This window comes from Epinephelus moara, chromosome 12 (genome assembly GCF_006386435.1).
Source record: "Epinephelus moara isolate mb chromosome 12, YSFRI_EMoa_1.0, whole genome shotgun sequence".
NCBI classification, from domain to species: domain Eukaryota; kingdom Metazoa; phylum Chordata; class Actinopteri; order Perciformes; family Serranidae; genus Epinephelus; species Epinephelus moara.
In genome coordinates, this window is record NC_065517.1 from 32,619,233 (window position 1) to 32,640,919 (window position 21,687).

Sequence of the window (21,687 nt, forward strand, 5' to 3'; positions counted from 1 at the left end):
TTAGTTCCGGAACGCACCAGGGCCTTTTCTGAAAAGGTCCTGGTGCGTTCCAGTACGTTCCGGCTCAAATTAAGCACTGATTATAATATAATATAATAAAGGGAGAGCAGAGCAAACAGGCTCAAATGACGGCGATTTCGGAATCCTTTTTTTCTTTGATCGACTCAGATATCTGAAATCCGATCAGATAACACCTGAACACCTGGGCCAGGTCTATAACTGGTCTATAACTGGTCTATAACTGGTCTATAGTGGGTCTCTAAGGGTTAAACTTGAGACGGCTTGCTCCCAGTAAATGTTTTATTCCTTATATTGAATGACCTCCTTCAGATTAAAGCTGTAAATTTGTCTTTTAAGGAAAAGGATAACCAGCCTGTTTGAAGAACAATAAGTCGCTGAACATCTGACGTAGTTTTCAACTCACCTGTTTACGTCATCAGCTCAACACAAGTCCTTAAATTCAACAATGCCTTTCAGTGGCTCTATCTGACCACCTCTAAAAAGAAATCTGGGAGCGTCACTGTTTGCTGTACCTAATATTCAGTGTGTTTCCTGTGTGTTTCAGCTCACGTGGAGAATGAGGAGCAGTACATTCAGTCCTTGGAGAAGTTCGGAGACAACTGTGTCTGCAGGGAGGACGCCGAGGTCGGCTCCGCCTTCCTCAAGTTCGCCGTTTTCACCAAAGAGCTGACGGCGCTCTTCAAGAACCTGGTGAGTTCAGAGTAAAATAAAAACACACAGTTTTCCTCTGTGACTGTGAGAGAAGATGCTCTAACATCAATTCCTGTTTGCAGATGCAGAACATGAACAACATCATCACGTTTCCTCTGGACAGTCTGCTGAAGGGCGACCTGAAGGGCGTCAAAGGGGTTTGTGTCCATCTTCTAACGAACACACTAACGAATACACAGTCTCAGTTGTTGAGTCAGGGGCCGCAGACAAGGCCGGCCCAAGTCAGCACAGGCGCCATCGTCTACAGGGGGCGCCACTAATGGGGGAAGGAAAAAAAATCTAAATATCAGAACACATCGACACATTTCTCCTTCAAACAGCTGATTTATTCAAGTTTCTCACCGAAAGCTACATTTTACAGCATTACACTGAACACATCATATGAACGTTATAATTTACCTTCGCACAATGCTCATTTTTACTGAACAGAGCCTGAACGCCTCATAATATAAATAGACAACCTCTGTGAGCTGTTGGTTGTGTCCCCCAGCTGCTTAGAGGTGACGGTAACTAGCTGTTACTGCTAACAGCTAACAGCTAACCTAACAGGCTCTCCTCCTGCTGATCCTCTCAGTAGTGTCATGGTAGTTGAGTCGTTTTGACATGGTAACGATACAGCGTGTTTCGGGTTCACGTGACGTCAGCTAACTCCGCCCATCTCCCCGAGAGAGTGAGTAAAGTGTAACGAGTCGTGGAGGGGGGGCCGGGGGTTATAGAGAGACACCGGGGAGACATGACCTTTATTTCAAGTTGAGTATTGGTTTGAAAAGCAATTTGGCGTCTGTCTCTGCTCACACTGGGCAGCTGGTGAACCTGAATCTGACAAAGACTTGGAGGGAGATGATGTGATTTTACACCAGAGTAGCTCACTTGTTGTCAAACTTAACGGTGGGTCATTGCCTAAATTAGACTGGCTGCATTGAGATGTTTTAATAGTGATGTAATTTCACATTAGAGACAACTCATACCAGGACTGAGGGCAAACACTATCATTTCCTGTCTGTCCATGAAGACAGCTCAGGTCAATGTGTGTGCAGCTTCTACAAGGGAGGTTAAAGACGGAGGGGCGGGGGCTTGACTCAGATGCAGTTGTTGAGCACATTTTATGCTTTTAATCGAGAATTGAAGCCACGACTAAAATATAATATTATTAGGAAGAAGTATAAAAAAAAAAGTCTTCTTATCTAGTCAGAGGTCAGAAGGTCAAGTGTTTGAGCTTCACTTGGGGTCGATCTGTGGACATGTCTGTGCTGCTCTCTGTATGAGCTCAGCTGTGTATTTTATTCTTCAGAATCGATATAAAATAATAAGAATAAGACTAAAGTAGAGTCAGTTAAGATTCCAGTTTCCCTTCTGTGTTTTTATCAGTTAAAAATACTCTCACAGGTTATCTGTCGTCTTGACATATTTCCTGAGCGACTCACAGGTCAAAGTCCTCTTTCTGTCTGTGTTGTTATGAATGAATGCTGTGCTGTGATTGGTCAGTCTAACGATGTGACATCACTGCCTCTTTCAGGATCTGAAGAAGCCGTTTGACAAATCCTGGAAGGACTACGAGACCAAACTGTGAGAAAACACAAAAACTCCTCATCAGTTATAAAAAACTCAATGAACGAGATTTTAAAAACTATAAAACAGAAACACGTTTTCTTCTCACGTTCCTGAACCTTCTGTCAGTTTAAATAAAGTTAGTAGAAACTGTCACAGAGGAAACAACCTGTGATCTCACTCTGACAGAATTGACAGCACTGCTAGTAATTAAAGTATTAGGAGTCATGGTCAGTAATGAAATCATTTCCTGGTTTTACCTGTGAGAGGATCAGAACAAGTTTGTTAATTAATTTTGAACCTCTCCAGAGCAAAGATTGAGAAGGAGAAGAGGGAGCACGCCAAGCAGCACGGGATGATTCGCACCGAGTTCAGCGGAGGAGAGATCGCCGAGGAGATGGAGAAGGAGAGACGACTCTTCCAGCTACAGATGTGCGAGGTCAGGACGCTCAGATTTTATTTAATTTCAGAGAAAATAATTGAATATATAAAACACATGAGGACTGAAACAGAATGAGCTGGTGATGAATCTTTTCTCCACAGTATCTCCTCAAAGTCAACGAGATCAAAGTGAAGAAAGGTGTCGACTTCCTCCAGAACCTCATCAAGTATTTCCACGCTCAGTGCAAGTATGTCTCCCTGCACAGATATCATCAATAAAAATTAAAACCACGTTTAAATCTGTCAGAAAGAACAACCAGAACTTCATCAAGAAAATGGAGAAACATCCCTCGACAGAGCCGGAGAGACGCCATTTTAGGTGTACGCATGTGCAAGAGTACCAGACTCTCAGTTTTATGTTGTACAGACGGAGATTTCACCACAGCTCATTTTAGGAGAGACACCACAAGGAAACATGTTCTTTGTTTAGATTATCAAACGGACGATGGATCATAGATGTTTGTTTCTGGCTGCAGCGTTAGCTTGCTTAAGAGTTATCTATTTCCACTTCAAATTAATTTTAAAAACGTTGCCGTCTGTTGATACTTTGACTTGGATTAGTGCTAAAATGGATGATCCAGAGGAGCAAGTCCGCCCGTCTGGAGGACAGGGACACAAACCATCCATTCTAACATTAACCCTTGACAACGAATCAACAGTCAGCAAAGTTTTCCATTGACATTTTGAAGTGGAAATGGACGACTTCACAGCTAACTTCACTAGCCTGCAAGTTATGCTAGCTAACACTAGCAGCCAGAAATAAACTGCTATGATTCATTGTTCGTTAATTGCCTAAAATTTAAACAAAGGAACGGCTTCTCGCGGTGGTCCTTCTAAAATGAGCAGTGGTTGAAGTTGCTATGTTCTCTTATGATCAGGGAGTTGATACACAGATGCTAGTTAGCGCTAGCATAGCTAGTTAGTTGAAATGTTGACCTTTCCCACCACTGTGAGGTGATTGGCTGAATTAAAAACTGAAACGTTTTTGACTGACAGGGGGTTGTGAGCCTCTGATTGGCCACATTAAAAAATGAGATAACCCGCCCTCTGAAACTTGCACATGTCTACATCTAATTTTGTGTTCACACCGGGCGCGTATAAAACAATTTGCGCAAGTGAATAAAATGTAAAGTTAATGCAAAGATGTGATCAGGTGCAAATTCCCACGAAGCGGCACGATGGATGCGAGCAGGGGCGCAGATTTAGTTATTTTGTGTAAATACATAAACATTAGAATCATGAGTTTTCTGACTGAATGAACATTGGTAAGCAAAGGCCTACCTGATCAACACAAACCATACATGATCAAACTGTTGCTGCTTACTAAAATAACATTATGAATGCTGTTATTTTACATTTACCCTACTACAGGTGAGTCCAAATGCCTTCTTATTATTGTCAGACTAGCTACTCGACATTACAAAACAAATATTTGCCACATCTGGTAAAGTCAACAGGCAACAGGCATAGGATATTTACATCTTTTTGTTCTTGAAAAAAACCCTGTGATTATTTTTCTTTCTTCTCTGGCTTCATGTGGCAGAAAAATCACCAGCTCAGTCATTAGACAGTTGTATATGATCACTATGGTTACCGCTACAGGCACAGGCACAGCTACCAGCTCCTCTTAGGACCCCTGTGCCTTATGGTGCTTTACATTTACATTGGAAGTCGGAGCTCGGAGCTCGAACAACGTAACCTCCGAACTGAGTGCTTCCCAGTTTAAAAACTGGGACATGGAACATGGAATTCGAAAAAAATGGACAGTTAATGAAATGAAACGAAAAACCCAACGTTTATGCTTGTAGATGCTAGATTTCAATGCTTTTCCGACTTACGAGTACAACTGAAAGCACCATTAGTTGTAGCACAAACACCGGGCTATCAATGGATCAGCTGTGCAGTGTTATTAACCGAGAATTACGTGGAAAATTGAACACCTTGCTTTCCCAACTCAGCAAGGATCTGCTCCAGCCTTTCCCCTTCTTGAATCGGTGTAATGTCGATTGATCACTGACAAGGCAACTGTCGCTGCCATTTCAACTTTGTGCTGCAATGTAAGTTAGCCTAACTAACGGAACATTGCCATCTGCGCGCATGCACACGAGTTACATGAATTAAGCAGCGCAAATGAAATGAGTAGCGCAATTTCGTTTCGTACACTTAATTGTGAGAGTTGAAAAATCTGAACTTCAGCGACCAATTCATGGCGCCATAGCCAATCAGCATTGAGATCCTCTGGAGACGTATGACACCGAGGACATACCGCCCAAAGTTCATTCACTGATCCAGCGATTTCACACGCGTATGACACGCGTTATTCACACAAATGAAGCAAGTCAACACAAAATATTCTGGTGTTAAAACTCACGAGAGCAATGCAACATGGAAATTTGCATAGCGCTTGATGTAAACACAACATAAAATGGTGGCTCTCTGGCTCTGCAGGTTGATGATTGTGAGAAAATGTCCAACTTTAATAATTCTAAAGTTTTGAATGAATCTGATTATGTAATAAATAAATACAACGTCAAACTTAATTTAATGCTAAATAAAAAATAATAGATGAAAATAATCAATAAACATGTAATCAGTTCTTTTCACAGTGTTTTTCTTTAATGTCAGCAAAAAAAATAAGTTTCAGAATGAGGAAATAATTTCTGACAGAGATTTGTTCTCTTTATTTATTCATTCATTTTTAGATTATAGGTAAATGTACGAATGTGTTTGGTCATTTTGTGTGCTGTTCAGTTTTTTTCAGGACGGACTGAAGGCTGTGGAGAGTCTGAAACCTTCTGTGGAGAAACTGGCGACCGACCTGACGGCGGTGAGGACGAAACGTTTAGCTCAGAGTGAACACAGAAACAGAGCTGAGTGAATTATAGTGAGGAATTAAAGGGTCATTTCATCCAACATCTCTCTTTCAACAATAACTAAATGAATGTTGGGGGGCTTTAATGTGGTGGAAGAAGTATTCAGATCCTTTACTACAGTAAAAGTTCAAACACCAAACTGTTAAAATACTTCACTGTGAGCAAAAGTCCTGCATTCAAAATTAAAGATTTACCTGTGAGATGAAGTCGAGCTGCAGGGAATGGAAATACTCAAGTAAAGTACAAGGACCGTTAATTTGCACTTGACTTAATGTACTTGGAAACATTTCAGCACTGAAAACGTGAAAATATCTGAAATGTCACGCCGTTCTTCAGACGGCAGTCATCAGTATCGTGTAGTTATTATTAAATCCTGTCTCTTCTTCTGTGGTGTTCAGATTAAACAGACTCAGGACGGAGAGAGGAAACAGCTGACTCAGCTCCGAGACGTCCTGAAGGCGTCTCTGCAGTCTGAGCAGAAAGAGGTGAGAAACACACACATGGACACACACTCTGTGAGAACTACAAATATGGAGGCTAAAGTTTTGTTTCCTGTTTGTCTGCAGGACGCTCAGGCCAAACAGAACGCAGGTTACAGCCTCCACCAGCTGCAGGGAAACAAGGCTCACGGCACTGAACGCTCCGGAGTCCTCTACAAGAAAAGTGAGGGGTGAGTGAACTCAGTTTCCCAGCATGCATCAGGAAAACAACTGTAGAGCTCAACCACCAGCAGAGTTCAGGTTTGTTCAGATATGACAGAAGATTATTTTCTGTTCCCAGACGTATGAAAGTGATCACACAGAGTCACAGGATGCTAACGTGCTTATGCTAATTAGTGCTACTGGTTGCGACCTGGGTTAGGGGTAGGGTTAGGGCGAAGTCATACAACCGAGGGGGTTTGTCAGAGTGTGCTGTCCGTTATATATCACGTTGTAAACTTTCAGTGATCTATCAATTCGAACACTTCCAGAATTGGTACAAAAAGATCAACATGTGTTCGTCATGTATGAATAACGTGTGTGTCGTCCTCAGACTCAGGAAGGTGTGGCAGAAAAGGAAGTGCTCGGTGAAGAACGGTTTCCTGACCATCTGCCACGGCACGGTAAGACGCCACATCCTCTCCTCCTATTGGTCCTCCTACATGAGAAGCTCCGCCCTCCCGCCTGCATGTCCATCAGCCAATTAAAAATAGTCCTCTGGGGTTTTATTTTCTGTTTCAACATTTTATTTTATTTTTTTATTTAGTTTCTTATTTTTTTTCTTTTGTTCCTTCTTTCTTTTATTTTGAAGTTTTTACATGAAGAGTCAAACGGCCAATCAGGACAGAGCAAGAAGCAGAGGAAGAGAAACAGGAGGAGGAGGAAGAGCATAAGGAAAAGGATGACAGAGAGAAGGGTGGGAACAGGGAGGAGGGTTTTAACTAATTACTAATAACTAATAATTCCTATATAACCTCTCATCTCTGCTTCAGCTCTCACAAACACAAAATCTACTCTTACATCATTTTAACCTCATCAGTCGTTTTTAACGAGGTCTCTTTCAGGTAATCATGACCCAGTTTATCAAGATAATCCACAGAACTTGTTAGGAGCAGTTTCACGTAGGAACTATTTTCTTACTACCAAACTACACCCACCAACTGTATCACCACTCAGAGGGAAGCGTGCATCTACTGCTAGCTCACCTAGCAACCCTGAGCTAGCTAACGTTACAGCTCAGCTGAGGAGGACGCCATTAATGTTTCCATCTCGCGCTGTCTCAAGCACGAGTCCCATGAGTCGATGCACACTTCCTTCTGCGCAGTGATACGGTTGGCGGCTAATAAAAACAATACTACAGCTAAATACGAATGTTTCCGATTCCGATGTGCATCAGCTTGTAGAGATTGATCGGCTTGACTTTTTAAATTGTCATGCCATTTATTCATTTGAATTATTTGCATTTGGTGTGAAAAGAGTCTACAGCCATGCTAACAGCTCCTCGTGCATAACAGTACTTTAAGCTGAATGCTAACATTAGCATGCTAAAATGATCACAATGATAATGCTGACATGCTGATGTTTAGAAGGTATGTTTACCATTTTCACCATCTTAGTTTAGCGTGTTAGCATGCTAACTTTAGCTAATTATTAGTAAACATTAATACTTTGTCTCAGATACTTGTGTTCACTACACTTTAGTACCTCAGTACACCGTGTACTTTCTTGATTAGTGCATGAATTTCTGCAGTGTTGTCTCAAATCGAACACGGCTGTTGTTCAATTACCGAAAATAACAATCGCAACATTTTAGCACTTCTTCTTCTTCTTTTTAATGGTAAATTGCAACCAGATGGAACCGCCAACATTTGACCTTGATTGTTTCCCGCCAAAATATCTACTGGTTTATTTTTTACTGGAGCAACCGCTGCAGCTTCTTCTGCCGCCATTTTCACAAGTTTGTGGTCCGTCTTTTTGCCAGGCCCCCAGGGAGTGGGCCAGGTTTCAAAGTCAATTTTAGTAGTGGCCAAACAGCGGTACTGCAATTTCTGGGGTCCGTCATGTGATGCCATTGGGTCCAAAAATACTTTTTCCCATAGACTTACATTGTAAAGAGGTGTCTGTAAATCAGTGGATACATTTTATTGAGCAAAAACCCCTGTGAAATGATTCGTTCAAATTTTAGGATTTAATCCATTCAGTCCGTTAACATTTGGAAAGTGTAGAAGAGCCGAAAGAATAAATCATTTTAACCCCATTCAATTTAGCAGAGCCATAAATTGCAAGTAGTCTGGTGCGCCTGCTCTGTGGCCCGATGATGTGGAAGCAGCGTCAATCGTCCAGGTGATTTCATACCACCAGAATAGAGCTTTTTTGGCATTGTGTGCCACTGAGCAACTTTTACAGGAATGAAACTGGTCCCGCCTCTAACACTGCATTCAGGTCTCCTAATACATCCATGATCTCTGCACTACTTAGCCGAGATGGTGACCATTGAGGGTGAGAAGTGTTCAGCTCTCCACGCTCAACTTTGTTGACTATTATGAGGACTCATAGTGCATTTTAACACACATCTCAGTGTGAATGTTCTGATAGTTCGCACTAAAAATAGCAAATGATAGTCGGCCGCAAATTTAGACACGAGCGGAGTCCAGCTGAGGCTGATGTGAACGTCATCAGTTCTGCAGGTGTTTAAACCAAAGTTTTAGACACATTAAGATGAACCACCTCATCAGATACTTACTGAGACACAACTTACAAGCTGACCTCATGGTGGCGCCAGATGAAACGTCACAGTCGTCTGGTTACCATGGATACCTGCACCATATCTTGTGCCAGCACACCCACTGCACATGTGATTATTTTGGTTTTTATTTATCGGATGTCAAAGACTTTCAATGTGACAGCCGCACTCTCCTCCCTGCTTCTCGTCTCTCAGGCTAACAGACCTCCAGCCAAACTCAACCTGCTCACCTGTCAGGTGAAGAGGAATCCAGACGAGAAGAAGAGCTTCGACCTTTTCTCACGTAAGCTACAGACATCCCGTTTTCATGTGTTCATCAGTCAGACCGTTTCCATTCTCCCGTCTGACTCTTCTTTTGTTTCTCTCAGATGACAGGACGTATCACTTCCAAGCCGAAGACGAAGCCGAGTGTCAGATGTAAGTACAACTTCTTTGTAACCTCTGTGTGACCTCTGAGTGACCTCTGACCTGACGTGTCGCTATGTGTGCAGCTGGGTGTCGGTGCTGCAGAACAGTAAAGAAGAGGCGCTGAACAAAGCGTTTAAAGGCGACCAGGACGAAGGAGAGAACAACATTGTGCAGGAGCTGACCAGAGCCATCGTAGGAGAGGTGAAGAGGATGAGTGGCAACGACAGCTGCTGCGACTGTGGAGCTTCAGGTGAGCTGCTGCTGCTGCTGCTGCTGCTGCTGCTGCTGTGGAGTGCAGGGTCAGTACTACCAAAAGAGAAAAGTTGAAAGCGACCTTCTCTCTTGCTGACTTGTTCATCTGTCTCAGATTACATCTGAAGATGAACATGTCATGGCTTTGTCCTATCTTCAGAGTTCAATTTGACTTCACATGTAAACAAAGTGACATAAACAGTTTTTGGGATGTCAGTCTGTCCCATTCTCATCAACATGATATCTCAACAACGCCTTGAGTGAATTTCTTCAAATTTGGCACAAACGTCCACTTAGATTTGACAATGAACTGATAAGATTTTGTTGGTTGAAGGTCAAGGTCAATGTTACCTTGATCCATCTCATTCTTATGCACACAGTATGTCAAGAAGGCTTTGAGGGAATTTCCTTACAGTTTTGGCACAAATGTCGACTTGGACTCATCAGTGATGAAAGTGAATAGAATGGAGGCAATACATGTTTTTGTATCGAACTGTTCAGTACGAGACTTTTGTTGCGGTACGCATCACGAACTGAGCAATATGTTGACCTATCTTCTTACATTTGGAAAATAAATCAACAGCTTAAACTGTTTAATATAGTGTTCTCAACAAAACAGCCCATGGGACGGAACAGGAAACAAGCTGTCTGTATTTCTACTTTTTAAAAGAAATTAGATATAGTTATTGACTTTTCTTCTCTTTATAAACAACATCGAACAGCTCAGCACAACACTGGTCTGCACAACCATGAAGAAAAAATAAGATGAAGCATTAAGATATAAATTCAAAACAACAGTATCTGCTCCTATTACTGTCACTAGTACTACTGTTAATACTTCTAGTATTGCACCTACTAGTACTATTTCTACTGCTGTTGTCACTAATATTACTATTATTGCTACTCCTGCAACTCCTACAGTTACTGCTACTGCTTCTGTCTGAAGAATAATATATACATTATTAACCCCAGAGGGGACATTCAGTTATTTTCACTCTTTTTCACACACAGGCCCAAAATACACACACATGTACAAACAGGACCTATACATGCATTGTATGTACTGTTATTGTTAAGTAATAATAACAGTATGTGATAACTGTTACATACTTGATGTTATAGATGAGATGATAATGTTTAATTATCTGCACTGGCTCTGAGCTGGTTAAACTCTCAGCAGTGCTGCAGCAGCGTCTCAGATGTGAACTGTAACCTGCTGTATCCTTAAACTAACCAGCTACATTCCTGAGCTGTCGGTCGTGCCGGTCAGACGAGTTTATGAAGGACGATGCTGCTGCAGAGTTTCACTGTGTGACAGTACAACAGTTTGAGCCCAGCTGTCTGCCAGCAGCTGAGATTGTTGGTGTTGTTGTTACTGAAATGGATCCAAGCAGCAGGTCGCTCCTGTCAGAGGGATGTTAATGCTGTGCAACGTTTACAGGCAGCAGCTCCGCCTCAGACTGCTGCTAAACATCCGAAAGGCTCCATCTTAAATACCCATGATGCCTTTACAGGTCATGTGACAGACCACACCTGCTGCAATAATTCATCAGTAAATAACAGTAAAGAATTAACATTATATATAACTCATATACATCCATACACCAGGACATGTAAATATAATGTGTACAAAGGAACATGTATAAACACAGAGGAGAGTATCTGGATACAGATCATAGAGTCAGTATTACAACAAGACTTACTGTTACTGAGTAACACCAGGTCCTCCTGCTCACCTCCTGTCTGTGAATCAGAGCCTGGACGACGGACATGAACGTGACATCATCGTCTTAAAAAACTTTCTCCTCCTTCATCATCATCCTCCTCTCGCCCTGTCAGGTCCCACCTGGCTGTCCACCAACCTGGGGGTGCTGATCTGTATCGAGTGCTCGGGGATCCACAGGGAGATGGGGGTCCACTACTCCAGGATCCAGAGTCTGGACCTGGACGTCCTGGGGACCTCCGAGCTGCTGGTGAGTCCACTTCACTGTCCCCGCTGGAGCAATGGAAATCAGAGTGTTGAGGCAGCGCAGATTGATACAGAGTCTATCACAGTTTAGTTTATATATATAATATTAGTTTACTCCCTAATATCGGCGTCAGCCCCAAAATCCAGTGTCTGTCGGGCTGTAGATGTTTTAGGTGTGTTGTTGGATCACATTAATTCAATTAAATGTTTATATTGAGATCAATTAATGAACCAATCAGGAAGCTGCTGATGTGATCATTTAAGTTCATTAAGGAGCAGCTGTGATGAACTCACCTGACCTGACATGTTGTGTTTTAGTTGGCGAAGAACGTGGGAAATGCCAGTTTCAACGAGATCATGGAGGCAGATCTGTCGGTGCAGGGCGTCACCAAACCTAGTCCGTCCAGTGACATGTGAGCGACGGCCTCGAAGACGTGATCTCAAATCTAACATGTAAAAACTGATGAAATGATGACACAGTGACTCACTCTGGTCTCTGGTTCGTCCTCCAGGCAGATGAGGAAGGATTACATCACAGCGAAGTACACGGAGAAACGCTTCGCCCAGCGACTTTGTGCGGACGCTGCGTCCAGACTGCAGGTTCTGTACGAGGCCGTCAGGAACAGGGACATCCTGTCTCTGATCCAGGTCTACGCCGAGGGGGTGGACCTGATGGAGGCCATCCCACAGCCCAACGAACATGTACGACCTTACTGATCTCTTCCATCATCTGTCAGTCAGATACCAACAACAACTGAGGCAGAAATCATTAGTGTTTCTGACGTCTCTTTAGTTTTTAAACACGACAGAGTGAAGTGAGAGATTCACCCTCCGTTTGTTTCTGTCAGGAACCTGGAGAGACGGTGCTCCACCTGGCCGTCCGCATGGTCGACAGAAACTCCCTCCACATTGTTGACTTCCTCGCCCAGAACAGGTAACATCATCATCATCATCCTCACTGGATCAATGTTGTTATCACTCCATGTGCCAACTGTTTGCTTGATTAATTAATTGATTGTTTGGTGTATTAAATGTCAGGAAAGTGTCCCATGGTCACGTCAGTGTAATCAGCTGTTAGCTTCCTCATGTTTACACTCAGTCAGTGTGTGTCCTTGTGTGTGTAGCAACACTCAGGTGTGTGTGTGTGTGTGTGTGTTTCAGTGGTAACCTGGACAAGCAGACGGCAAAAGGAAGCACAGCACTGCATTACTGCTGTCTGACGGACAACAGCGAGTGTCTCAAACTGCTGCTGAGAGGAAAAGCTTCAGTGTCCATCAGTGAGAATACAAACACACACAGACTGAAAGCAGCCGCACTACAGTGTCACAGCCTCACAGTGTAACAGCCTCACAGTGTAACAGTCTCACAATGTAACAGCCACACAGTGTCACAGCTTCACAATGTTACAGCCTCACAGTGAAACAGCCTCACAGTGTCACAGCCTCACAGTGTAACAGCCTCACAGTGTTACAGCCTCACAATGTTACAGCCTCACAGTGAAACAGCCTCACAGTGTAACAGCCTCACAATGTTACAGCCTCACAGTGAAACAGCCTCACAGTGTTACAGCCTCACAATGTTACAGCCTCACAGTGAAACAGCCTCACAGTGTAACAGCCTCACAATGCTACAGCCTCACAGTGTTACAGACTCAGTGTTACAGCCTGACAGTGTAACAGCCACACAGTGTCACAGCCTCACAATGTTACAGCCTCACAGTGAAACAGCCTCACAGTGTAACAGCCTCACAATGCTACAGCCTCACAGTGTTACAGACTCAGTGTTACAGCCTGACAGTGTAACAGCCACACAGTGTCACAGCCTCACAATGTTACAGCCTCACAGTGAAACAGCCTCACAGTGTAACAGCCTCACAATGCTACTACAGCCTCACAGTGAAACAGCCTCACAGTGTAACAGCCTCACAATGCTACAGCCTCACAGTGTTACAGACTCAGTGTTACAGCCTGACAGTGTAACAGCCTCACAATGTAACAGCCACACAGTGTTACAGCTTCACAATGTTACAGCCTCACAGTGAAACGGCCTCACAGTGTAACAGCCTCACAATGTTACAGCCTCACAGTGTTACAGCCTCAGTGTTACAGCCTGACATTGTAACAGCCTCACAATGTTACAGCCTCACAGTGAAACAGCCTCACAGTGTAACAGCCTCACAGTGTTACAGCCTCACAGTTAAACAGACTCACAATGTTACAGCCTCACAGTGAAACAGCCTCACAGTGTTACAGCTTCACAGTGTTACAGCCTCACAGTGTTACAGCCTCACAGTGTTACAGCCTCACAGTGTTACAGCTTCACAGTGTTACAGCCTCACAGTGAAACAGCCTCACAGTGAAACAGCCTCACAGTGTTACAACCTCAGGAGGGCGACAGCTTCATTACAAACCTTTAGTCGTGTCTAAACGAATCAATTTTCAGTGAAATGCTTCTTTTGATCTTAAATTTGTTTCCACAGCAAACGAAGCAGGCGAGACGCCGCTGGACATCGCCAAACGTCTGCGACACACTCTGTGTGAAGAACAGGTAAAACTCTCCATGTTTATATTTTATCCTTTTATATGTTTGTTTGACTTTTTGTTTTTGTCTCTTGATCGTCACCTGTCACAGTCACTGCTACGTATCAACCGTATTTTAAAAATTCAGATGGAATCCTTTATCCTGTATTGAAAACAGTGTTTGTACATTTCAGCTGACTCAGGCTCAGACTGGAAAGTTTAACGTCCACGTTCACGTCGAGTACGAGTGGCGTCTCCAGAATGACGACATGGACGAGAGCGAGGACGAGATGGAGGACAAGGTCAGCTGGTTTTATCTTCTGCTCTGTGTGAAACAACTTACGGACATGTGTAGGATGTGTAACAGTCTGCTTCCTGCAGCCCATCCCGAACCGCCGTGAGGAGCGTCCGGTCAGCTGCTTCGTGCCGGGCAGTGGCCCCATACAGCCCAACCTGGCGGCGTTGGCCCGAGACGCCGCCTGCCTGGTGCGGGACAAACAGAGGCCTCAGGTCCCCAGTATGATGATCAGCAACGAGACCTACGGCACCATGTTGGACCTCAACCTGCCGCCGGGACCAACACCCCCACTGCCGCCCAGAGGACCCAACAGAGGTCAGACACAGCGACAACAGTGAACACAAAAAACTTTATTTAACAAAAAGATTTACAGGAAGAAGGAAGATGAAAGAGACGCAGAAGACAAACAGGACTCACAGGTGAAAAATTAGTTGCGATGCTGTTTCGGAATCGAAGCGTGGTATTATGATCATTCCACAGAACTAGAATCTGTTGGTGATGGTAAGAGGACGGGAAGGCAGCAACAGACGGTGCTGCAGGACCGTCACCATGAGCTGCTCTCCTCCTGCTCTCTCTGCCTGGTTAGCACGAGCTAACACAGCAGCAGCGGCTCACATCTGACACTGAGATGTTTAACTGTCTCAACAATCTCACACTGACACTGAAATGTCTCGACTCTGTCGTTACACTCATTATTGACTGTTGGGTAACCTAAGCTGTGTGATGCTAACAGTTAGCCCTGTCACTGTGTGTATGACTGTCACTGAGCTTCAGTCCTGCAGCAGCCTCATGATAAACACAGAGAATCGATACGCTGAATGCAGCTCTGCAATAAAATGAGATTCTACTTTAATTCAAGGAGATCGGCTTAATTTGTGTTATAGGGATCAAAACCTTCCAGGGGGACTGAATCCTACATTTCAAAATAAAGGAACAACAGCTTGAGATGAACCACAGTGATGTTTTGCCTTTAACTTAAATTCATATTTTAGGAGGCTGATTTGTTTTCCTTTTATTAGTCTGTTTTATTCGACACTTCACAGTGAACAGACAGGAAATGTCGGGACAAGCTGTGTCTTAAGCAACAAACTGGTCGAACAAAGGTTTAGTCTAAAGATTAAAAATACAAATTTTACAATGAAATAAAACACAAAAATTACCTAAAGCAATAAAGTAAAGTCAGTTAGAGAAAGCTAAGATATGTTAGCTGAACGCTAAATTATGCTAGGCTAAGCTAAATCTGAAAATAACTAAGACTCAGTGAATGAACAGAAATAATTAAGATGAAATAAACTAAAAAATAAAATCATACGAGTGAGGGAGTTTTTTTTAAACGCTGGAATCAAACGTTACAGTCACATGGTGTTTGACCACGACGTCACAATATGTTAACCTCATATGATTAATCATTCATTGTCACATGATCAATGGTTTGATCGTTGATCAGCTGACTCTCCTAGACATGCGTTTTGTGCCCCTGCAGGTTCAGGACACGGTAAACCTGCTGCCATGGAAACAGTCGGGAGACAGCGGTCGTCCTCCGACCCCCCCAACCCTCTAACCCCTGAGAGGAACTCCTCCATGTACGGTGGGTGTCAGTCACTTCCTATCTTTTGACAAAATAAAAGCATCAGATCCTTTACTTCCTGTGCTGCCAACAACAAGAGTTCCTTTGTATTTATACTCATATTGATTTATTGATGTATGTCATCCTGTAACTCCTCAGATTCATCTTCACTCTGGAGCCGCAATGATCAGTCCATTAATTGATTAGTTGTTTAATTGTTTTGTCAATTAGTAGATTAGTTGATTATTAATTGTTTTGTAGATTAGTCCATTAGCTGATTTGTTCATTAATAGTTTAGTTGATTCATCAATTTAAGGATTAGTGGAATAGCTGGTTAGAAGTCTAGTCAAATAGCTGAATAGCCCATTAGCTAATAAGTTGATTTGTTGATTAGTTAATAAATAGATTCGTTGTTTAGTAGGTTAGTCGATTAGCTGAATAGTCCATCAGTTGATTAGTTGATTAGTTAATTAGTCAATTAAGTGATACATTGATAGTCAGTTAACTAAACAGTCCATTAGCTGATAAGTTGATAAGAAGATTAGTTGATTAGATGATTAGTTTATTAGCCAATGAAGCGATTAGTCAAATTGCTGATTAGTAGACTAGTCAGCTTAGCTGATAAGTTGATTAATCAATTAGTTGTTTCGTAGATTAGTCGATTAGCTGATTAGTTGATTTTTTTTTTTTTTTAAAGATATTTTGTGGGGCATTTTGCCTTTAATGGACAGGACAGGTAAGCGTGAAGGGGGAGAGAGAGAGGGGGGATGACATGCAGCAAAGGGCCACAGGCTGGATTCGAACCCGGGCTGCTGCGGCAACAGCACTGTACGTGGGGCGCCTGCTCTACCAACTAAGCCACTGACGCCCCGAGCTGATTAGTTGATTAATCAATTAGTTGTTTAGTAGATTAGTCGATTAGCTGATGAGTTGATTAACAGAAAATGAATCGTTGAATTTAATGACCCCTGTGCGTCCGTGTCATCAGATGTTTTCCTGGTTGAATAAATCTGAACCTGATCTTCTCTCCTCCTCTCCCAGTGCTCCCAGCAGGTCCTCCTCCTCCAGTAAACAAGAGGTCCAGTATGTTGGAGACCAAGACCGTGTCAGCCAGGAACACGCCCCTCCCTCCTCTGCCACCCCCACCAACAGCTGGACTCCCCCCAGTCTTCCCAGTACCTCCAATCCCCCCACCACCCACCATCCCACCACCACCCCACTACAAAGCTCCGCCCCATCCTCCACCAGTCCCCCTTCACCAGACCAGTAGACCTCCAGGACCACCAGTACCACCAGGTCCCAAGTCCCCTAAATCACCCTCTGGGTACGTACTGGACTGTACTGGTCTGTACTGGAATGTTTTGGACTGTCCTGGACTGTATTCCCCTGTTTACAGTCTCTATGCTAAGCTAAGTTAGTTGAGGATGGGGGTCAGCAACTTAACTTCAGTTCCCAATTGTTGCTCTCTTCATAGCCAGACTCCATTGAGAAAAACAGTAATTTAAGCAGGCTGAACACAGGAGCTGCTGGTCGACTGCTGCCTCCATCAGTTAGTGTGTTTGTGTTACTGTGTGACTTTGGTGAATCTGAATTAACCCTTTAAAACACCAAAGTCACACAGTAACACAAACACACTAACTGATGGAGGCAGCAGTCGACCAGCAGCTCCTGTGTTCACTGATGTTAAATCACTGATTTTATCAATGGAGTCTGGCTATAACAGCTTCAGTTTCCTGTTGGAAATCACTGTCTGACAGAAAGGTAAAGTGTTAGAATGAAGTAAAGTGTCTGGAATATGTTTTGCTGCTGCCCCCGTCCAGCAGGACATTGTTTAACTTCCTGCCAACTAACATCTCCTGTAGATGACACACTGACTGTGGACAAATGCCTCAAAAGATTCAGACCATTCATTTATATGAGCTTTATTGAACATTAAAACAAACAAATTAATCAGTCGACTTTATTCTGTCTGATTTCAGATCAGTGAAAACTCCTCCTCAGAGACCTCCAGTCAGGACGGCGTCTGTGGACAAACGAGGTACAAACACACACAGAGTGATTTTAAATCTGCAGACAAAGGTTTCAATCGCTGGATCTGAGCAGAAATCTGAACTTCCTGTGACAGCAGAGGAATAAAAACATGTTTGTGTGACAGTTTAACTTCCTGAAAACCATCAGTGCATTAAAATAATATGACTAAAAATGATCTCTGTCTTATCGTACCACAAATAAAAAGTTTCAGAGACAGATGAACCTACGAGTCACCAATACAGACACACCTGTACAGGTTGTCGTGTCTCTGAAGACTGTGATGTCATGTGTTGTTGTTGTTTATTTTCTCTCTGTAGGGTCTCAGTCCAAATCCCCACAAACTCCAATGCCTCCGACGCCCAAACCCAGAAGCACTTTCTCCGTAAGTCCTCAAACACAACAGAGACACAGAGGTCAGAGGTCAACACTGACACACACTCAGCTCCAGATTGTTACTGAGGGTCGGTCCGGTGGAGCTCAGGTTACGTTCAAAACCTCAACAACAAAAACACAAGTGATGTCACAGGAACTCATTTAATTTTGTTCCTCTGCATGAAGACGAACAGCTCATTGGCAGACGCATTCGCTGGCACAATGAGGCACTTGGACTTAACGATAAACTGATCAGAATTGGTGGTCAAAGGTCACTGTGACTCTGTCCGTTGCATTCTTGTCATCATGATATCTCGAGGAAGGCCTTTAGGGAATTTCCTTAAATTTGGCACAAACATCAACTTGGACTCAAGAATGAAGTGATTAGATTTTAGTGTTCAACAGTCACTGCAACCTTGCATCCCTCTTTTTCTTATCAATTCGATGTCTCAAGAAAGCCTTGAGGGGATTTCTTCAGATTTGGCACAAACATCAACTTGGACACAAGAATGAACTGATAACAATTTGATGGTCCAAAGGTCAAGGTCAGTATGACCTTGCGTCTCATTCTCATGAATGCGATATCTCAAAAACACCTTGAGGGAATTTCTTCCAATTTGGCACAAATTGTGAACAAGAGTGAACTTTAAAGGTCACTATGATATTGCGTCCGTCTCATTCTTTTGAATGTGATATTTCAAGAATGCCTTCTTCAAATTGGGCACAAACTTCCACTTGGACTCAACAGTAAACTGATTAGAATTTGGTGGTCAAAGGTCACTGTGACTTAGTCTGTTGCATTCTTATTAACATGATATCTCAAAAACACCTTGAGGGAATTTCTTCAGATTTGGCACAAACATCCACTTGGACTTAACAATGAACTGATTAGAATTTGGTGGTCAAAGGTCACTGTGACCCCTTCCATTGCATTCTGGTAACCTTATATCTCATGAAGACCTTGAGGAAATTTCCTTAAATTTGGCACAAATGTCCACTTTGGCTCAGGAATGAAGTGATTAGACTTTGGTGGTCAAAGGCCATGGTCAGTGTGACCTTGCTTCCGTCTCATTCTCATAAACACAACATCTCAAAAACGCATGTAGGGAATTTCTTTAAATTTGGCACAAATGTTCACTTGGCCTCAACGATGAACTGATTAGAATTTGGTGGTTGAAGGTCAAAGGTCAGTGTGACCTCACAAAATATGTTTTTGGCCACAACTCAAGAATTCATACACTAATTCTGACCAAACTTGACACAAATATCTAACAGGATAAAATAATGAAAGTCAAAAGGTCAAAGGCCAGCTTGACTGTGACATCATCATGTTTTAACATCATATCTCAGGAACAGAAGGGGAGACATTTGGTCAGATACTGAGATGTTCATGTTAATTTATTGTCATTTAACCATCATAAATTAAAACTTACTCTGTGTGTGTGTGTGTGTGTGTGTGTGTGTGTGTGTGTGTGTGTGTGTGTGTGTGTGTGTGTGTGTGTGTGTTTGCGCGCGCAGAAGCAGAAGCCTCAGAGGGTGAAGGCCATCTACAACTGTAACGCTGATAATCCAGACGAGCTGACGTTCGCTGAGGGAGAGGTGATCGTGGTGGAGGGGGAGGAGGACAGCGAGTGGTGGGTAAGTGACACCTGTCCCCTGGAACAGGAAATACATCATCACTACATCACCTCCAAACTTTCAGGTTTGAACCAAAGATGTCTTTTTTCACTTCTCTGACTTGAGTGTGTGTGATGTGTTTCAGGTCGGTCACGTTGAAGGAGACCCGAGCAGGCGAGGAGTGTTTCCTGTCACCTTCGTTCACTTCATCACAGAGTGACGTCAGGTTCACACCTGCGCTCCGCTCACCTGGAGCCGAAACATCCAGGACAAAGACTCACAGTGATCCGCCTGAGAGACGAACACGACTGCAACTCAAAAACACTGAAGCTGCTTTATTTTAATGTTCCGGCTTCTGTCAGATTTTCCCTCTCACATGTTTTACATTTACAAACTCACCTGTGACTCCACCTTTACAAACTCACTGAACTGTATTTTAAATTTTAGACAAGATGACAAAGTTTCCCAGGAGATCCTAAATGTGTCAGGATGAGTTTGTTTCAAAGGATCCAGCAGACAAAAAAGAAACTTGGTTAAGTTTGAATATCGAGCTTCATATAAACATCTACACTGAGTGGCTGCAGCGACCCTCTGCTCCTGGTTTAACTCCTTAAATCTAATGAAAAGAAACGTTAGTGCTGCACACAGAATCACCTGACAGACAGCAGTGTTCCTCGGTGCAGTAGAGCAGCTCCTGTTTCCCAGTTAGTGTGTGAAGAATGGACTGGTTCCTGACCTCACCACCTTTGGGATGAACTGGAACGTCACCTGTGAGTCAGACCTGATCACCATCGTCAGTGTGACGCTCTGCTGTCTGAACGCTTCAACATCCCACTGAAACCCGAGGCTGTGAATGCAGCACATATATGAGTACTGTTAAACAGAGTCTGCTGGTATCAAACCTGTGACGTTACAGCCCCAAAAATACTCTGATGTGTTTGTTATTGTTTATGTCTCTGGTAGAAATTATTAATTTTAACCTGTTGGCTGAAGGGAAACTTTTGATTTTCTCGTACTTTCATTTTCTTATAACGCTCAATGTCATTAAAACACCTGAAATTACGCCTGTAACGCACAGTCAGTGTGTGATGTGCTTTTTTAATCAGACGTCTGATTTTATACACAAACATGTAGATATTCTATTTTACTCTCTTTCCACCCTCTTTACTTACCCTCCATTTTTCACACTATGCATTTAATTTTTCTCTTAAATTCAGCTCCTCAGATCTATCTCCAAGTATTCTTTACTTACTTTTTTAAAATCTTTAACACTGCAAATAACTTAAAATTTTCGTCCAAGCGGACTTCGTCAAATGGCCTGTTTTGTCCGATCAACAGTCCAAAACCCAAAAATATTATAAAAATCCTCACATTGGAGAAACTGGATTTCTTCCTTTGTAAAACTCCATAAAATCCAGATGGTAAAAAATGAATAATAATAATAAGAGATGTGGCGGCAGGTTTATACAAACTGACCTTAATTTGAGGAGAAAAACAAAAAATCACAAAAAAGGAGTAAAAGTAAAGAAGGATTAACTCTGAGACGTTTCAGACGCCTTTTGCAAGAATTCAAAACTTTGAACCCTGAAAACATTGATGTAATTATTTTCAAAAACGAGGGAAAAAGTCACTGAGCAACTTGGTGAGAAATGTCCCACAAATTGCAAAACAATTAATAGATTTAGAAAATTATTTTAAGAAAGCGAGGAGGAAAGAAGGGAAGTAAAACTATGTTTATAATGATCAATTATTTTGTATTTAAAATTATGTTACAGAATTATTAGATTTTCTTTAAGCTCTTTTCCAGCTCATTTCCTTGTTTGTTTGTTTTTCAACTT

The 21,687-nt window shown here is 42.7% G+C and overlaps 1 protein-coding gene across 1 annotated transcript; it reads left to right on the plus strand.

Annotated features, from left to right (window-relative positions):
• Nucleotides 1-540: 540 nt before the first annotated feature.
• asap2b (ArfGAP with SH3 domain, ankyrin repeat and PH domain 2b) lies at nt 541-20,922 on the plus strand (the record flags this gene model as incomplete). The annotated part of the gene is made up of 26 exons (XM_050058423.1): nt 541-711; nt 795-869; nt 2,249-2,298; nt 2,590-2,719; nt 2,824-2,909; nt 5,473-5,548; nt 5,993-6,079; nt 6,161-6,264; nt 6,627-6,696; nt 9,012-9,099; nt 9,185-9,233; nt 9,308-9,474; nt 11,316-11,449; nt 11,764-11,858; nt 11,958-12,147; nt 12,294-12,379; nt 12,607-12,722; nt 13,925-13,992; nt 14,159-14,266; nt 14,346-14,577; nt 15,746-15,850; nt 16,871-17,153; nt 17,809-17,867; nt 18,178-18,242; nt 19,751-19,870; nt 19,995-20,922. Coding segments are annotated over 26 exons (2,889 nt in total), but the record flags the coding sequence as incomplete, so codon positions are not given.
• Between the last annotated feature and the right edge of the window lie 765 nt (nt 20,923-21,687).